We start from the raw sequence: 20,010 nt of genomic DNA on the forward strand, positions 1-20,010 counted from the left end.
CGTACCTGTCCTGAAGGCTTGCGGTGGGGAGAAAAGCCCTTCTCCGCACCGCCAGCCTGGCAAGCGGTCTCCATAGGAACGCATTAATTGATTTTCAATGCATTCCTATGGGAAACCGTGCTTCGCAAGACGAAAAACTCGCAAGAAGAAAAAACTTGCGGAACGAATTAATTTCGTCTTGCGAGGCACCACTGTACATGGGTGATATGAGGTACTTCCAGACTGTTGCTGTTTTCAGATGGGATTTTTTTAAAAAAATATTTTTTTATTGATTTTCTTTTCTCATAACAATTATTCAATTATCATCATTTAACATCCATTTTCTACTTTCCCCCCTCCCTGTTGACTTCCCCTAAATTCCATTACTGGTTTGTTACATCAAATGCTACATCCTGCTGTTTATACATTGTTATGTACTGAGTTGAATAGGATTCAGAATGCAGCAGTCTGATTGGTCCTAGAACAATAGGGTCCAGAATGCAGAAGTCTGATTGGTCCGCAGGAGCCACCCAATCCAACTCCAGGTGGAAGTGAAACTGCAACCTGATTGGCCTACAGGAGAATCCCTGAATTAGCCAATCATGTGGGGCCCATTGTGTAAATAATGTATATAAAGCAGACATTTCGGGGGAACTTCCATTCCTCCTCACTACTATGAGCTGAATAAAGAACATGAAATCCACACTCGACTCTGAGTATATTTCATACATAATGTTCTGTTATCACTAATTATATTTCTTGTTCTCTGTAAATAAGGTTGTAAAAGGTAAAGGGCCCCCTGACCATTAGGTCCAGTCGTGACCGACTCTGGGGTTGCGGCGCTCATCTCGCTTTATTGGCTGAGGGAGCCGGCGTACAGCTTCCGGGTCATGTGGTCAGCATGACTAAGCCACTTCTGGCGAACCAGAGCAGTGAACGGAAATGCTGTTTACCTTCCTGCCGGAGCGGTACCTATTTATCTACTTGCACTTTGATGTGCTTTTGAACTGCTAGGTTGGCAGGAGCCGGGACCGAGCAACGGGAGCTCACCCCCGCCGACCTTCTGATCGGCAAGTCCTAGGCTCTGTGGTTTAACCCACAGCGCCACCCGCGTCCCACAAAATAAGGTTGTAAATGTTTATTTAAATCCTGCCAATGAGTCTATGTTTTTTTGCTGATTCTACAAGCATGTTGTAAAGGGTTCCCATTCTTTTCCAAAGTCACTATTGTCCATTTCATGCAATTTGTCCGTCAATTTGGCCAGTTCTGCATAGTTCATCAGTTTTTCTTGCCATTGTTTTTAAGATGCTATTTCTCCAGTCTTCCAGTTTTGTGCTATTAAGATTCTTGCTGCCATAGTACACGAATAATGTACATGAATAACGTCCAATTTTCCTTTGGCATTTATTGTCCTAGAATACCTAACAAAAAGTCCTAATAAATAATAACAATAACAATAGCAATAGCACATGTGTTTTTGGCCATTCTATCCTCCTCCTTAATGCCTGGTTTTTGTAAGCCGCTCTGAGTGCTGTTTTGGGGATGGGGAAAAAACCTAATAAATAATAATAATAGACTTCCGGTGCAGCGCGATCTCGTAACAAGCGGGGATCTTACCGAGAGGGAGATCCCGGGCTATTTTGGAGTAGGGGGGGCTTCAGGGCGCGGAGGCCCCCGAAACCACTTCTGGAGGGTGTTCAGAAGGTCTGGTTCCCGGCGTGACCAGAAGCGATCTACCCAGCCGTCAGGTAGCTTCAGGAGAAGCGAAGAGAGCGGCGGAGTGGATCAGCGGGTCGAGGGAAGCCATTATCCACCTTCAAATAGCGAAGCCCCGAGCTTGCCGAGAGAGCGCTATGCTCTCAATTTAAAGGACTCCGACTGCAAAGAATTTGGAATTTCCGAAATCTAACAGTTAGGAAGCTTCGGAGTATTGAGAGAAGTAAGAGGAGTTCAGCTGAAACCCGGAATCAACTTCGGCGCAGTGCGATCCCAGTGCTGGGGGAAAGTGAAAGTGAGTCGCCTTAGCGGATACTTTGTTTCCTCCCTCTTGAATCCCTTAAAAAAAGTAACTTTTTATGTAGGTACTGGATACTAAGAGGATTGGGGAAGAGAGGGGGGACCAGGGGCGAATTGCTGGAACTAAGAGCCCTTGATGAAACGGAGGGTTTGATCAGGAGGAAGGAGCACTTCTCCATTATCGCTCTCAAAGTGTAAAAGGACAGAGAAACCGGAAGAGAAGGCTCCGACGCCATTAAGAACTTTAGAACGCGGTGGATTGAAGAAAGCCTAAAATAAGGATTACTATACCAATATTGACTGTGGAAATTATATATTCGCTGGACTTCCTGTGGTTATTTTATCCTCTCTTTTTTTGGAAATCTTGAGTTACAGGAAACTTTATTGTTTCATTAAAGAGTCTTGGTGACCTCTAGCGGTGAGATGGAGATTGCGCAAACTGGTCTCTAATTTCCCTCCTCTCCCCTTGCTGTTCTTCCTTCCCTTTTTTGGTCTGCTACCTTTTGGTGAGCCTCCCGTCTGTGTGGATTAGCCTGATTGGAGGCAAGAAGAACCCCCCGCGCAGTGGATTAGCCTGAGTGGAGGCAAGAAGAATATGCAATAAGAACTATATATTGACTATCTGAAATATATATATAAGTGGAGAAAGACTATTATTGACGAACGTTATTAGATAAAAGATTCTGAATTGGGGAATTGGCAAAATTGAGGTTAATTAATTTTAAGTGGTAAGCAAATAATCTGTGTGGGGGAAGCAGGCGGAGGGTATTGCACGGGGAAGGGAAGAATATAAGAGTTTAAGATGTCGCATACAGTGAAGAAGGGAGCGAACGGAGGGACCCCTGGTGAGAGGAAAGGGTCCAAGCAAGAGATGGACTTTAAGGCAGATATTTTAAAGATGTTTGCGGAAATTAAACAGAGTGAAAAAAATTTAGAGACCAAATTAGAGCAGGTAGATAATAAAATTGGGAAAATGGATAAAAAAATGGATGAAACAGTTAGTGAGTTGAAAGGCCAAATAAAAGAAGCGTTTGGGAGAACACAATATGTAGAGGAAGGGCTGAAAAGGACGAGATTGGAACTAAAGGACATTAAACGGGAAGAAGAAAAGATCAGGGTAGAAATGATGGATTTAAATAAAGCACAGGAAGATATGAAGGATGTTATTGCAATGAATGAACTGCGGCAGAGGGAAGTGAACTTGAGGTTCAGAGCTGTGCCGGAGATACAAGGGGAAAATATTAAAGAGAGGTTGATAGCAGAATTGGCGGAATGGATGAATCTACCAGTAGAAGAAATGGCTAGAAATGTTCAAAACGCATTTAGAATGCGTGTGAAAACAATGAGAGTAAAGAAATTTACAGGAGACTGTCTGGTTACATTTAAGGATAAAGAAATAAGAAATAGAATTTTACAAAGGAACAGGGAAAAGAGACTGAATATAGATGGGAACTACATAATTATTTTTAAAGATATCCCAATCAGATTACTTAAACGAAGAGACTCTTACAAATCTTTGGCACAGACATTGAAGAAAAATAAAATTGAATTTAGATGGGAGTTCCCAGAGGGAATATCATTTATGTACAGAAGTAAGAGACATAGGCTAGTAAATTTAGAAGAAACCGGGAAATTCCTCAGGAAATATAAGGAATTAAGAACAGACGAGAATGGAGCAAAAGGTGCAGAGGGAGGTTCACCAGGGGAACCAAGGATGGAGGAGGAAGAAGAAGTGAGTGGAAGACAGACGGAGGAAGAGGAAGAGGAGGAAGAAGACTCAGCGAATTTATAGAGAAAAGAAAAATTTGGTAAAAGTTGGGCACTATGGGGTTAAAAAAATGGAATTGGAACATTAATGGGATGAATGACAAAAAAAAAGAGGAATAAAATTGAACAATTTTTGAAAAAGAAAAATTTGGATATTATTTGTTTGCAAGAAACGCACGTAGCCAGGAGACACAAAAAAGTGTTAATCAATAAAAGACTAGGGAATGAATTCGAATCTTCGGATAAAGAAAAGAAAAGAGGGGTGGTACTGTATGTCAAAAACAAGATTGAAGCCAAACAGATCTTTAAAGATGATGAGGGAAGGATGATCGCGGTTCGACTTAATTGGCAAGGAGAAAATTTGGTTGTAGTGGGGGTCTATGCCCCAAATGGTAACAAGACTGAATTTTTTAAAGTTTTAGAAGGGAAACTACTCGAGTATATGGATCAGAAAATTATTTTAATGGGCGATATGAACGGGGTGGTTTCCTTAGAGATGGATAGACGGAGAGAAGGAGTAAGCAAAGATGGGAAACTGCCAAAATCTTTTTTCTCTTTGGTAGAAAACTGCAATTTGATTGATATTTGGCGCTTTAGACACCCGTTAGAAAAACAATTTACTTTTCACTCCGAACCGAATCAGTCGATGTCACGGATAGATCAGGCCTGGATTTCAAGGGAACTGTGTCCAAGGATTAAACAAATAGAAATTAGACCGAGAGTAATCTCTGACCACAGCCCGATCGAATTTGAACTGGAGAGTTTTGAGAAAAGAACTTTTAGATGGAGACTAAAAGAATATCTTTTAGACGATCAGAAAATTGTAGAAAATGCACAAAAGAAGTTAAAGGATTATTTCATGGACAATTGTGATAAAGGAACAAAGGTCAAAGTGGTATGGGACGCAAGTAAGGCAGTAATAAGAGGATACTTCATTCAGCAGAATGCAATTAAAAATAAGAATAGAGAGAGAGGGAAAGAGGAAATTTTAAAGCAGATAATGGACAACGAACAAAAATTAATTAAGAAACCTGACTGCCGGAAAACAAAAGAAAAGATCAAAATTTTACAAACTCAGTTTGCCACAATAATAAACAGAGAGGTGGAATGGAATATTAAAAGACTAAGACAAAGGAATTTTGAATTCTCAAACAAATCAGGCAAATGGCTTGCGTGGCAGATTAAAAAAAGAAAAGAACAAGGGACAATAAATAGAATAACAGTAGAGGGAGAAGATATAACGGATCCAAAAGGAATTAGGAAGGAGTTTCTGGACTACTATAGAAGCCTTTATAAAAATAAGGATAGGAACAACTTGAGGAGAATAGAGAGATTTTTGGAGGACAAAAAGGTACAGAAAATTCCAACTGATAAAAAACAATACCTAAATACCCCAATTGAAACAGAGGAGATAGAGGAAGCAATTAAAGATTTAAAGAGGGGAAAGGCTCCAGGACCCGATGGCTTTACTGCAGGCTATTATAAAGAGATGAAATCTATTCTGGTGAATCCATTGAAGGAGGTTATGAATAACATTTTAAAAGAAGAAGAAATTCCGGAAACATGGAAAGAGGCATATGTTACGTTCATCCCAAAACAAGATGCAGATCTAACCCAAGTTAAAAATTATAGACCGATCTCACTGCTGAACATAGATTACAAAATCTTTGCAGGAATTCTGGCGAGAAGGATGAAGACTCTACTACTAGAATTTATCCACAAAGACCAAGCGGGTTTTCTCCCAGGCAGGCAGATGAGGGATAATACAAGAAACATAATTAATATGTTAGAATATCTGTCTGCCAGGTACGACAAACAAGCTATAATGATGTTTGTGGATGCAGAAAAAGCATTCGACAACGTGGTTTGGGACTTTATGCTTAAAAATTTGGAACATATGGAAGTGGGTAATGACTTTCTAAATGGGATAAAAGCAATTTATACAGAACAGAAAGCTAAATTGATTATAAATAATGTAGTAACGGAAGAAATAAAGATACAGAAAGGAACAAGACAGGGTTGCCCACTTTCCCCGCTACTATTTATATCGGTGCTAGAAGTCCTTTTGAATTCAATTAGGCAAAATAAAAGAATAAAAGGAGTGAAGATCGGACAAAATGAATATAAGATCAAAGCGTACGCAGATGACGTGGTTATAATGACTGAAGAACCAACAATGGCAATTGAAGAAGTCCTAAAGGAAATCGACCAGTTCGGAGAGGTGGCAGGTTTTAAATTGAACAAGAGGAAAACGAAAATGATTGCTAAAAATGTGGACCAAAAAGCAATAGAAATAATCCAACAACAATCACAGATAGAGGTGGTCAAAAAAGTTAAATATCTGGGAATTTGGGTGACTCCCAAAAATATAGATTTATATAAAAATAACTATGAACTGGTGTGGAAGGAAATAAAAAAGGACTTGGAAATCTGGGGTAGATTGAAATTGTCATTCTGGGGAAGGATCAATACAATTAAGATGAATGTATTACCAAGGTTGTTGTTCCTATTTCAGACCATCCCGATAATTAAGGGGAGTGGAGTTTTTAAAGAGTGGCAAAGACTGCTCTCAAGATACATCTGGCAGGGCAAAAAACCTAGAATTCAATTCAAATTGCTGACAGATTTAAGGGAAAGAGGAGGTTATGCACTACCGGACCTGAAATTATATTATGAGGCATCATGCCTCTGCTGGCTGAAAGACTGGGTCAAACTAGTGAATAATGAATTGCTTGACTTAGAGGGTTTCGACAACAGGTTCGGCTGGCATGCCTACCTATGGTGCGAGAAAAGAAAAGTACATAAGGGATTCGAAAACCATATCTTTCGAGGTCCACTAATTGAAATATGGGAAAGGTGCAAAAACCTGCTAGAAGCTAAAGTTCCACACTGGCTATCACCTCTCGAAGTGTTAAGTGTGAAGAAAATTAATATGAGAAGTAGTTGGCCAACATACAGTCAATTAGTAATCAAGGAAGGCGGGAAATGGAAATTAAAACCGTACGAACAGGTTAAGGAACTTGTATATGATTGGCTACAGTATTTCCAAATAAATGAATTGTTTAAAAGGGACAGTAAAGAAAGAGGATATGCGGATAAAGATTCGAAATTTCAGATCGAAATTATAAACAATGATGTGAGAACACTATCTAAAATGTACAAGATCCTGTTAGAGTGGAATCTAGGTGATGAGGAAGTCAAGGCAGTAATGATCCACTGGGCTAGAGATGTGGGACACAGTATACAATTTGAAGATTGGGAAAAACTGTGGAAAGAGGGTATAAACTTTTCGGCATCTATGACAATAAGGGAAAATGTCATGAAGATGTTTTATAGGTGGTATATGACACCTTTAAAACTTTCGAAAATGTATAAGGTTTGTAATAAATGCTGGAAGTGTAAAGCTCAGGAGGGCTCCTTTTACCACATGTGGTGGGAGTGCAGGAAAGTGAAAGGATTTTGGGAGAAAATATATATTGAACTTAAGAAGATTTTAAAATATACGTTTACAAAAAAACCAGAAATCTTCCTGCTAGGGATATTAGGGAATGAGATAAAAAAGAAGGATTGCAAATTTGTGTACTATGCGGTTACAGCAGCAAGGGTAATACTAGCCCAGAAATGGAAACAGCAGGATATACCAACGGTGGACGAGTGGAGATTGAAGTTATTAGACTACGCGGAGTTGGATAAATTGACAGGAAAGATTAGATATCTAAGAGACCAAAAGTTCATTAAGGATTGGGAGAAATATGTAGATTACCTGGATCATGTAAGTGAGGGACAAACAACGTTAGTGGGATTTAAAGAAGCACTGTGAAGCACTAAGAGTTATTGTCTAAAGGAAATAGAAGAAAGAGAGATATACAATGTCAATATAAGCTAGGAAATGCGTAATTTCAATTATAATTACGAATGATTTTCGGATAAGCTGAAGGAAGTCCCAAAAGAGAAAGTAATGTAAAATCTTTGATGTGAAGTATTTAATGTGGGTTTTTTGCTTTTTTTCTTATTTGTATTCTATTATTTATATATATTCTTTGTTATTTCTTTACTTGAAGTAAATTAATAAAAATTCATATGACCAAAAATAAATAAATAAATAATAATAATAATAATAATAATAATAGCAGCACATGTGTTTTTGGCTGTTCTATCCTTCTCCTTAATGCCCAGTTTTTGTAAGCTGATCTGAGTTTCATTTTTGGGATGGGGAAAAACCTAAATAATAATAATAATAGTAGTAATAATAATAATACTGTAATAATAATAGATAAAAATAAAAATAGCACTTATGTGTTTTAGGCTGTTCTATCCTCCTCTTTAATGCCCGGTTTTTGTAAGCCGCTCTGAGTTTCATTTTTGGGATGCGGAAAAACATAATAATAATAATAATAATAATAATAATAATAATAATAGATAAAAATAAAAGTAGCACGTGTGTTTTAGGCCGTTCTATCCTCCTCTTTAACGCCCGGTTTTTGTAAGCCGCTCTGAGTTTCATTTTTGGGATGCGGAAAAACATAATAATAATAATAATAATAATAATAATAATAATAATAATAGATAAAAATAAAAATAGCACTTATGTGTTTTAGGCTGTTCTATCCTCCTCTTTAATGCCCGGTTTTTGTAAGCCGCTCTGAGTTTCATTTTTGGGATGCGGAAAAAAAAAAAATAATAATAATAATAATAATAATAGATAAAAATAAAAATAGCACGTGTGTTTTAGGCCGTTCTATCCTCCTCTTTAACGCCCGGTTTTTGTAAGCCGCTCTGAGTTTCGCTTTCGGGGTGTGGGGGGAAACCTAATAAATAATAAAAATGTAAGAATAAAAATAATAAAAATGACTTCTCCTGGCAGCGCCTGGCTCTCCCTCCAGATCCCAGCCCGGCCTCCGCCTCCCTGCCCGGCGCCTTCCTGGAGAGGAAGCCCTCCCGGGGGCGGCGAGCGGCCTTCTCCGCCGACCGAGGCGGCCCGGAAGTGCGCGCTGAGGCGGCAGCGGCGGCTGGCAGGCCGGCGTCTCTTCTGGCTCGGCCGGGGCGTCGGGCTCGGGGCCTCCTCTTCCGGGCTGCGACAGCGGCCCCGGGCAGCCGTGGCGCCGGCCCGGGCATGAGCGACGTGGTGGAGCGGACGCTGAGCGCCTTGCCCGGCTTGCTGGGGCAGCACGAGCCGGGGGCTGGGCTGGGCGGCGGCGGCGGGGGACCCGGCCGGAGCTCGGCCACCTCTCGCCTCGGCGGCCTCATCCGGAGCATCACCGCGCTCGCCTCCAAGCACGTACGCGGTGGTTGGGGCTACGGGGCCTGGCTTGCCTCCTTGGGAACCGGCGGGGCTTTGCTTCCGAGGCCTTTGCTCGGCTTCCACCCGCAGCCGGGCTCGGGTCCCTTGGCAGCGCGGAGGAAATCTGGGGAATGGGTAGGGTGCGGCGAGAGTGCCTCTGGGCATGCACAGAGTGCCCCGCGGTGCTCCTCGCCTCAGGACGCGGCCGAGGGCGAGCCTTCTTCAGCAGCGTCCTCGAGAGTTTGCATATATGAAACGGCTTTGTTTTGGTAGCGTTTGTGTGGCAATATCATGGTGTTTTAAGTGGCTTTTTAATTTTTATTCATTCATTCATTTATTAATTGAGTTTATATACCGCTCTGTCGGTCTCAGGGCGGTTCACAGAAAAGATGGCAGCGTATATAATCAGAATAAAAAAACAACAACCCAGTAACACCCCCACCCAGAAAAGAGCCACATTTTAAAAGGGTGTATAGGATGTCAAACAGATTTTTTATCGTTTACGCATCATATTGTGGAAGTTTATGGAGTGATTTGCCAATCTTGGGGAATTTTTTTAAAAAATAAGATGCTGGCAACTTTTGAGGTGGGGAATGGTTGGATTAGGTTTTGTGTTATGTGGATTAGAAAGAGAGTTTAGTGCGGTAAAACAAGCACATCTCATCCACTGTTATCAGTAGTGGGGTGGTAATTTTTTTGTTTTCAGGGAGTGCTTCTTTCTGCCCCTAACTGGCGCAAAATAAAGAATTTGAGACCAAAAACCCCCCAACAAAAACAAAAATGAAGGGGAGGAGGTACCCAGGGTGTGTGCAGATGGAGAATATGATTCTAGGTTAGGAGGAATCTGAAAAGGGAATCCCTAGTTTATCAGGGCAGCAAGGGCAAGTCGTCCTGAGAATCAGATGTGGGGCACTTAAGTTCTTGGAAGGGCTGCAGGTTTGGGGCATAAGAAGGAAGAATATGACCTGTTAGATAGCTCCCAGAAAAGCAAGTTTCTTAAAAAGCCTAACAAGGTTGGAATGAACATTGCAAATTTGCAAACGTGACCAGGACGCTCTGTTTCATCATTTCATACTGTCAAAACTGGTTATTTAAAAAGTTTGGTTCTTCGAAGTTTAGCCATGATTCAGGCAAAGTTACCGTAGGCATTCTTTCATGAGCCTTGATTTCAGCGGGAGATTTAAGCAGTGCTTTTTTCTGGGGGGGGACACAGGGGTACGCATACCCATAAACATTTGGTGAATCGAAGTTCGGCCTCATTGAGGAGCAGTATTTCAATATGAGTAGGAAAATGAGAGTACCCCTAAACATTTTTTTAGGAAAAAAGCACTGGATTTAAGCATGTGTTTAACTTCCCATTGACAGCAGAAAATTGTTAAGGACATTATGGTAGGGTGCATCAACAGATATGCAATATGAGTATTATAATTTTTTTTAAATGAAATATTGTGTTGCATTATGAACAGCTTTTTGACATCTAGATGGTGTGCTTAAAAAAACAGACCCAATTGAATGCGGAAGTCTAATGTAATTGTATAGACTATTGATGTTTAGACGTCAAGAAAATTGGAATATTTTTTGACTGACATATGTGACAAGGTGCCTTTGTATTATAGTTTTATGTATAGTAAAGTAATAAGTATTTACAAAATGCTTTAATTTTTTTCTTTACTAGGAGGAAGAAAAACTAATCCAACAGGAATTAAATAATTTAAAAGCAACAGTTTCTGCACCCACTACAACACTGGTAAGTTGTAAAAGAGAAATGCCAATTCTGCCTGTCCTAGCGTTTGAACGATTTTTGCTAGTGGTGTATATGTTCCATGAGATATTCCACTAGAGCAGGGATGGGGGGAACCTTTGGCCCTCTCGATGTTGCTGGATTGCAGCTGCCATCATCTACAACAATAGAGTCTGGTGGTTTGGGGCTGGCAGGGAGCTGAAATCCAGCAACATCTGGAGGGCCAATGGTTCCCTTTGCCTGTTGTTGCTGTCACCCGTCTTTCTTGAGAGACAATGGAATGCGCCTCGGGGGTGAAGTCAAACTGCTGCACCAAAGTGACTTCCATGGGGCACAAGCCTGGGCAGTGTGCATGGAGGTCCTGGGACCTCTTCTCGGCCTTGCTGATGGAAAGCAGAGCAGTATGGCTCCAGTTTGGCTGCAGGAGTTGCCGAAAGGCTCCATCCATCCATCTTAGGGACTACACACTGAATTTGTGTAGGACTTACTCCTTAGCCTTTACTTCTCCCGCAAGGCAGCAGAGGTTTAGGATCAGAGTTTAGGACCAGAGGTTTAGGATGAGATCTACAGTGGACACTCGGGTTGTGAACGTGATCCATGCGGGAAGCACGTTCGCAACCTGCAGCGCTGCGTGTGTGCACGCACGGGTTGCGATTCGGCGCTTCTTCGCATGCACAACTGCTGAAACCTGGAAGTAACCCATTCTGGTACTTCCGGGTTTTGACGTGTCCGTAACCCGAAAAAACACAACCTGAAGCGTCTGTAATAATAATAATAATAATAATAATAATAATAATAATAATAATAATAATTTTTATTTATACCCTGCCCTCCCCATCCAAGGCCGGTTTATTATTGCTTGTCAGGGCGCCTAACAAGCAATAATAAAAATAAGTTGAATGAATACAACTTAAAAACAAAATTAAAATACAACATTAAAATATTGAAACATTAAAATATTAAAATGTAGCCTCATCACAGGAGGAGAAAGGAAAAGAAAAAAGAAAGAGGGGGAGGGAATCAAATTGGCTCCAAGCCAAAGGCCTGTAACCCAAGGTTTGACTGTAGTTAGACCTACCCTAAACTATTTATCATAGTGGTGTAGTGGAACCTCCCTTGAATCCTATAGCTCTCCAATTGATGAATCTTCAGAATAGGATTGCACTCACTGTAATGTTAAAGGGGGCGGGCGAAGCTTAATGGAATCACAGCCTTAACCAGAGCAGGATTGAATGGTGAAAGTGCTCCCATGATTTTAAAAACATGATACAAGAAGTGGTCTTTGCCATATGTGGGTAATAGCTCCCATGCAACATTCAGATTGTAGCAAATAATTGCTTTTTTGGGGGGTGTTGTATACAGCTTGCTAATTGTTTGCTGCAATTCATTAGCATTGTTAATGTTGGTGCTGTACATCTCTTTGTAGAACTAGCATTTGAGAAGCCCACTTATTTTAGTTTGTGATTTGTTTCTTGCATTTCAGAGATTGATGAAGGAATGCATGGTGAGGCTGATCTATTGTGAGATGCTGGGCTATGAGGCCTCTTTCGGATACATCCATGCCATCAAGTTGGCACAGCAAGGAAACCTTTTTGAGAAAAGGGTCGGTAAGTATTCCAAAGCATCACGTGGCAGTATGCTGCTCAACAAAACTCATGTATAGCTCTGGTTGTCTTAGGACTGTGGCAGTTTCACTGGAAAGCAAGAACTGAGCAGGTTGGTCCATAATAAGTCCTTTACTACCCATGACTTGCAGGATGCGGGTGGCGCTGTGGGTTAAACCACAGAGCCTAGGACTTGCTGATCAGAAGGTTGGCGGTTCGAATCCCTGCGACGGGGTGAGCTCCCGTTGCTCAGTCCCTGCTCCTGCCAACCTAGCAGTTCGAAAGCACGTCAAAGTGCAAGTAGATAAATAGGTACCGCTCCGGCGGGAAGGTAAACGGCGTTTCCGTGTGTTGCTCTGGTTCGCCAGAAGCGGCTTAGTCATGCTGGCCACATGACCCGGAAGCTGTACGCCAACTCCCTCGGCCAATAAAGCGAAATGAGCGCCGCAACCCCAGAGTCGGTCACGACTGAACCTAATGGTCAGGGGTCCCCTTGCCTTTACTTACCCATGATTTAATTATGGATGATGGAGCCCAACTTGGTAGATCTTAAGGACTAGGCAGTACCTCCAGATTCAGTGAAGGCTTCTTAAGCAGAGGGTGGAGCACCACCACTTATTTATGGGTAGTTTCTTCCTGCAGAGATACATTAACCACCCCTTGGCCTATCAATCTTGTCCTGCTAGCTGGAGAAGCAGGCACCTCCCTCCACATCCCCATGGGCCAAATTTTAAGTAGTCAGTTTTATGATAGTATAAAATGCTGAAACAAAGCTTGCAAATCCGCAAACTTCCTTTGCTCCGATGCAGTGTTTTCCAAACTTGAGTCTCCAGCTATTTTTGGACTACAATTCCCATCATTCCTGACCACTGGTCTTGCTAGCTAGGGATGATGGGAGTTGTAGTCCAACAACAACTGGACACCCAAGTTTGGGAAACACTGCTCTAATGGACTAGGTTTTGCTTTTCACTGTTACTCTCCAATAGCTACCTTTGTGGCATACTGTTGGGAGATTCCAGATAGGCAAGTGACTAATAACTAATATTTATCTTGGCCTCGGCCCTGTATACCTGAAGGAGCATCTCTACCTCCATCGTTCAGCCCAGACACTGAGGTCTAGCTCTGAGGGCCGCCTGGCAGTTCCCTCACTGCGAGAGGTGAAGTTACAGGGAACCAGGCAGAGGGCCTTCTTAGCCCTGTGGAACACCCTCCCTTCAGATGTCAAGCCGATAAATAGCTATGCAACTTTTAGAAGACGTCTCAAGGCAGCCTTGTATCAGGAATTTTAAAATGTTTGATGTTTTATTATATTTTTTATGTGTTGGAAGCCGCCCAGTGTGGCTGGGGCATTAGTAATAATAATAATAATAATAATAATAATAATAACAATAATAATAATAGTTGTTGTCATCATTGAATAGTATAATAAAAAATGTTTTTTAAAAATAATTTATGCCTTTTTGTTTCTCATACAGTTAGTTATTTAGATTTTCCTTGGAAATAAGCATTTTGTCTTTTGGGAAAACCATAAGCTGCTTTGAGCTTGCAAGTCAGAGCATGACAGAAATGGAATACAAATAAGTTGGAACACCTGATATAGGTTAATCTTTCTTTTCTTTTAGGTTATCTGGCAGTTTCTCTATTTCTTCATGAGAACCATGAACTGCTGCTTCTGCTTGTGAATACAGTTGTGAAGGTAACAGTTTTGTGGTAACAGGTTTGGAGGTAAACATCACACCGACCTCAAGCCTGAGTTGTTCTCCTTTTAAAAAAGAAAAGCTTTTAATTCAAAACCCTCATATGATGTATTTATTAATAAACTCTCCTTTCTTCAATCTGTTATGTCTGAAAATCAATAAAATGTGGTAAAAAAACCTTGTTTCCCAGCCAGGACCTTAAGAAGAACACAAGGGCAATGTGCAAGGTTGTTTCTGCTTGTTCTTAGGCCTTCTCAGTTCCCCCCTTCTGGAAGGCCTGAAGATCCTTGGTGAAATTCCTTTCTGAGAATCCCAACGGCTCTCCAATGGCGGCATTCTGCATAGTATGAGGGGCTGTCATTGGAGAATAAAATAGGTTACCCCCACCCCATTCTTCATTCTTCTCTGTATGAACATGTGTGTCTGTGTCTGTGTGTCTTCTAATTGCTCTTTTGTGATTGTTAAACAAAAACCAAAATGGTTTCTGGCACCTTTCCTCATCATCTTCAGGTAGATTTTTGGGGTCTGTGGGACTTTTCTTTTGAGTACAATGCAGCTATTGAGACACAGAATATTTGTGTTGGTTCCTGCAACCCCTCCCCATTCAAAAAAATCTGTTCTAAGCCCAGTGACAATCAAACCAGTGCTGTGGGACTTTTTTGTTGTTGTTGCAAAAAAATAAATAAATCCAAAAAGAGAAAGGTTTAGTAATTATTCGTTTAAGATGTTTATCAATGCCCCACCCTTCAGCCAAAATGACTCTGGGAGTGGCTTACAAAAACTAGTACTGAGACAGTCCTTGCTCTAGCTCGTCATCTAAAAAGACATGGCATGCAAGGAAAAAGGAATTGGGCAGAAGGAGGGAAAAGCAAGCTCATCAAGTAACAGTTTTCTTTTTTCTTTTTAAATGATATTTATTAGAATTTCAAAAAAGATTACAGAAGTAAAAAAAAAATAGAAGAACGAAACAAAAGATACAAAATACAGAAAAAGAAATAAAAACAGTTAAAAGTAAATCCATCTTTCAATATCTTGCCTTTCATTCACTTATTTCCCTGACCTCCTCACAGCTCCCTTTTTTGTATTCCAGTTCAAATGTTTACTTCAGCAAATCCTTTCCCTCTTTGTTTTTATCTTAATTCTTTATCTTAATATATTATAACTTTACCTTTTCACCTGTTAACCATCCATTTTTACATACTCTTTTTTAACATTGCTGCTAAAACCGCTTAATTTCATTCCGACATCATTTTAACATTCTTTAATTTTACAATGTTTCTGTAAATAATCTTTAAATTTTTTCCAATCTTCTTCCACCGACTCTTCTCCCTGGTCTCGGATTTTGCCAGTCATTTCCGCCAATTCCATATAGTCTATCACCTTCATCTGCCATTCTTCCAGGGTGGCTAGATCTTGTGTCTTCCATCAAGTAACAGTTTTCACAAAGCAGTTACATAGTTTTGTCAATGGGGATTCTGCTGTCTGGAAGAGCAGCAGCTTTTCGCTGACGTTAGTGTTGGTTTTGTCTTGATAAAGAGTGATCTCTTCTTGGAAGCACTCTTCTCCGCCGTCCCCCAAGTTCAAGAGGAGGGCAGGTGACAGTGTCCAGGCCAAGAGGACAGGGCAGCTCTTGCCACACAGTTCTTCCCCCAGGCAGCAGACTTGATGGTTGAGTCCTCTCAGGAGGAGACGCGACGGTGTTGTCCTCTGTTGTCAGTGGTGGTGTCCCTTTCTAGCCACACTGCTCTTCCACTTGAAATTGCAGTTCCAGGGAACAATCCTATTCTTGATCCGCTTGCTGAGAGGCTATGGGATATATAGCAACGCCCCCTGCCCCAATGCCATTGCCACATGAGATAATACCGACACGATGTCAGACAGGTCTGCTGAATCAGGCCAGTGTAGTGCAGCATCCTGTTCTCACTGTGGCCTATGGGATGTGCAGGTGTAATGGCACAACAGCCAAAATGGGACAGAGGCCTGGACCAGGGATGTGAGTTGGTTGGAGGAGGAGCAGACTTTCCAAATCCTGTACCCCTTCAGGTCCTGGTAAAGGTAAAGGGACCCCTGACCATTAGGTCCAGTCGTGACCGACTCTGGGGTTGCGGTGCTCATCTCGTTTTATTGGCCGAGGGAGCCGGCGTACAGCTTCCGGGTCATGTGGCCAGCATGACTAAGCCGCTTCTGGCAAACCAGAGCAGCTCACGGAAACGCCGTTTACCTTCCCACTGGAGCGGTACCTATTTATCTACTTGCACTTTGACATGCTTTCGAACTGCTAGGTTGGCAGGAGCCGGAACCGAGGAACAGGAGCTCACCCTGTTGCGGGGATTCGAAGTGCTGACCTTCTGATCGGCAAGTCCTAGGCTCTGTGGTTTAACCCACAGCGCCACCCGCGTCCCTTACTCAGGTCCTGGACATGCCCTCCAAATAGCCACAAAAGGAGGTGGTCACATGGGTTGCTAAAGAGGAAGTGTGAGTCAAAAAAGGCTAATCACCCCATGCAGGAGCCATAATATTGGCTCATGGTTGGTTTACCGTCTTATACCCAAAGCAGCAGAGCCTCTGCCCACCTTTTGTAGTGTGAAGCTGTAGCTTGGATTCAAACCTGGCAAATTTGAGGCCTAACAGAGTGTTGCTTATGGAAGTAAAAATTGTAAACAGGTTCTGTTTGTTTGTGTTCATTTGTTTTGAAAGTACAGTGGTACCTCGAGTTACAAACGCCTCAGGGTTACAAACGCTTCAGGTTACAAACTCCGCTAACCTGGAAGAGTTACCTTGAGTTGAGAACTTTGCCCCTGGATGAGAACAGAAATCGTGTGCCGGCGGTACAGCAGCAGCAAGAGGCCCCATTAGCGAAAGCATGCCTCTAGTTAAGAACAGGTTCAGGTTAAGAACAGACCTCCGGAATGAATTAAGTTCATAACTAGAGGTACCATTGTGCATTATGAGAGATCTTAACTTGATGGGGAAATTAATGGCTTCATTTTCATGTCTCTTGACAGGATTTGCAGAGTACTAACCTCCTGGAAGTGTGTATGGCTCTGACCGTGGCAAGCCAAATCTTTCCGCGGGAAATGATTCCAGCTGTCCTTCCGCTAATAGAAGATAAGCTTCAGCATTCAAAGTATGTCTTTGCTTACAAAGTTCTAGGGAACCTGAGTTCAATTCCTGAACTGTGATATAAGCATGGATCTTAAGATATATCTGGATGAAACAACAGTATAGTTGGCTGCCAATAAGGTGCACGGATTTGTCTCTTCTAGGGAAATTATCAGAAGAAAAGCAGTCCAAGCTTTGTACAAGTTCTACCTTATTGCTCCCAACCAAGTCCAGCACATCCACGACAAGTTCCGGAAGGCACTTTGCGACAGGGATGTGGGAGTTATGGCTGCTTCGTTGCACATCTATCTCCAAATGGTGAAGGTGAGGATCTTAAACAGCAACAGCACTGGGTAACTATGTGCTGCATCGAAAAACACCTAGCAGCACACTTGTTCCACTGGGAAATTGTTTTGCACCAGTGGAATTTCTTTGCACAAGAGAGTGCACACACAGCTGCTGCTAATTTTATTGTGCAAGAGACCCCACAATGTGCCATGCGACAAGTTTCCGCTAGCACAGGGGCGGGAAAGCTTTTTAGCTGCATTTGGCTCAGGATCAGCCTTGTGGGCCAAATTTTACAGATGGACGGGACAGCCTACCTGCCAGTTACATGATGTCACATGATGGACACATGGATGACCCCCGCCTGCCTCTTAAAATCCCTTGCACAGGATTCCCAAGTGCCTGGCAGCCAGCTGGGAACATGCAGCGGCTTCAAATCCTTTTTGCAAAGCACTTTCTGACAGTCTCCTTTGCTCATGTTTCAGCCTCTACAGGGTCAGTGGCCTTAAGCCCTTTGCAAAATTGCTCTTTGAAACACCTGTCCCCCTTCTCTGCACATTGATGTTTAAACGAAAAGAGGTGCAGCAGCTTCAAAAGTACTTTTTGCAAAGGGTTTTCAGGTAGCTCCCCTACCGCTCCTGTTTGAGCCCCTGGCGGCTGGAACAGCAGCATTGGAGCTGTTGAAAGAACTCTGCAAAAAGTACTAAGTAATTATTTGAAGTCGCTCTGCATTTATTCAAGTCGGGTGTGGGGCGGGGATCCTTGGTCCTCTTGCCCACCCGCCTGCTTAAAGGAGAAGCTTTGAGCTGTTTCAGAGTGCTTTTGCAAAGGGCTTTCACCATTCAGCTCATGAATGGGGATTAAATCCTGGTCCTTGTTGGGGACGGTGTGGAGCCAATGCAGTATTAAACTCTGTCCTCCCACCAGCCTGATGGGCAAATGAATGTGGTTTGGGAGAAATGGCATTACTGGCCAAATAGGGCATCTTGATGGGCCAAGACTGATCTCCTGGCCAGAGGTTTACCACCCCTGCACTAGTGCAAATGTTGACTTGGATTCCACTTGTGGACATCATTACAACTCATCAATGTGCAATATATTTTGCTAGCAGTCATAGAATGCTGGACACTGCACAATATGACTTGGGCTTATGCCTTCAGTTAAGTGACCAAGAGAAATCTTAATTGCGTATCAGCATTGCAGCATTTCTGTCCGCTCAGGCCAGTGTTTGTGCACTTCTGACATATTATTATACAAAAAGCTGCCTTCTACTGAGTCAGACCATTGGCCCATCTCATTCAGTATCGCTTGCACTGGCTTGCAGCAGCTGTCCAGCGTTTTAGCTAGGGTCTCTCCCAACCCTAGCAGGAGATGCTTGAGATTGAACCCGGGACCTTTTGATGGGCGTAATGAGTTTCTTTTGCACATTTTTATGCTTCTTGGCTGTATTTTATTTTGATTTTTAAAATCGGGGGAGAAAACATTTGCATGAAAAGGTAAGGAGAGACAAATGAGTAAGTGAAACATTAATAGCTTTTGTTTCTGTTTCTATAAGGTCTCTGTGTGTTTTGTCTCTTTGTCTAGGAAAACTCCTCTGGATACAAAGACTTGACTGGCAGCTTTGTCGCTATTCTAAAGCAGGTAGTGGGAGGAAAACTCCCTGTAGACTTCAATTATCACAGTGTGCCAGCACCTTGGTTGCAAATCCAGCTTCTAAGAATATTGGGGCTGCTTGGAAAAGATGATCCAAGGTAGACTTTCTCTTCTTGGCTTGAACTTTTCAACAGTTCACGTTGGTCCCTCTCACTTTGTTACCGTACTCCCATGAAACAAAAAATAAAACAATACGTTTTGCAAGGGGGCAGGTTTGCCATCTGTTCCTCAACCGTTGACGCGGCTCATTCTTTGAGCTGCTCCAGTAATGATATGAAAAAAAGGTAAAGATACCCCTGCCCATCAGGGCCAGTCGTGACCGACTCTAGGATTGCGCGCTCATCTCGCTCGAGGCCGGGAGCCGGGAGCCGGCGCTTGTCCAGAGACAGCTTCCGGGTCACGTGGCCAGCGTGACTAAGCCGCAGCTGGCGGACCAGCGCAGCACACGGAAATGCCGTTTACCTTCCCGCTGGATAGCGGTCCCTATTTATCTACTTGCACTTTGGGGTGCTTTCGAACTGCTAGGTTGGCAGGAGCTGGGACCGAACGACGGGAGCTCACCCCGCCGCGGGGATTGAAACCGCCGACCTTTCGATCGGCAGGTCCTAGGCTCTGTGGTTTAACCCACAGCGCCACCCGCGTCCCAATGATATGAAGGTGCCCCCTTAAAACGATGATAAGGGGTTGTTGGACTACATGAAAAGTTACTTAGGACTGAGATCGTGAGACTAATTTTGTGTTATAAAACATTGTTCCTTCTCTCTTTGTAACAGGACCAGCGAATTAATGTATGATGTTCTGGATGAATCTTTAAGGAGAGCGGAGCTAAACCATAACATTACGTATGGTAGGTTACAGCACATTTTGTAAACAAAGGATATCGGG

General features: G+C 42.4%; 1 protein-coding gene across 2 annotated transcripts in view; it reads left to right on the top strand.

Annotated features, from left to right (window-relative positions):
* Positions 1 to 8,601: 8,601 nt before the first annotated feature.
* The window catches only part of AP4E1 (adaptor related protein complex 4 subunit epsilon 1), a 28,282-nt gene continuing 16,873 nt past the window's right edge, over positions 8,602 to 20,010 (top strand). Inside the window, exons 1-8 of one of the 2 annotated variants that reach the window (XM_083586285.1) lie at positions 8,602 to 9,040; positions 10,719 to 10,790; positions 12,268 to 12,391; positions 14,011 to 14,084; positions 17,091 to 17,212; positions 17,352 to 17,511; positions 19,057 to 19,223; positions 19,899 to 19,972. In XM_083586285.1, coding sequence (XP_083442411.1) covers positions 8,876 to 9,040; positions 10,719 to 10,790; positions 12,268 to 12,391; positions 14,011 to 14,084; positions 17,091 to 17,212; positions 17,352 to 17,511; positions 19,057 to 19,223; positions 19,899 to 19,972 — 958 coding nt within the window. In that variant the 5' untranslated portion in view covers positions 8,602 to 8,875. The remainder of the gene's footprint in view (positions 9,041 to 10,718; positions 10,791 to 12,267; positions 12,392 to 14,010; positions 14,085 to 17,090; positions 17,213 to 17,351; positions 17,512 to 19,056; positions 19,224 to 19,898; positions 19,973 to 20,010) is intronic. The other variant, XM_083586286.1, reaches the window with a different exon arrangement.

This window comes from Podarcis filfolensis (assembly GCF_964270895.1).
Source record: "Podarcis filfolensis genome assembly, chromosome: 14".
Classification (NCBI taxonomy): domain Eukaryota; kingdom Metazoa; phylum Chordata; class Lepidosauria; order Squamata; family Lacertidae; genus Podarcis; species Podarcis filfolensis.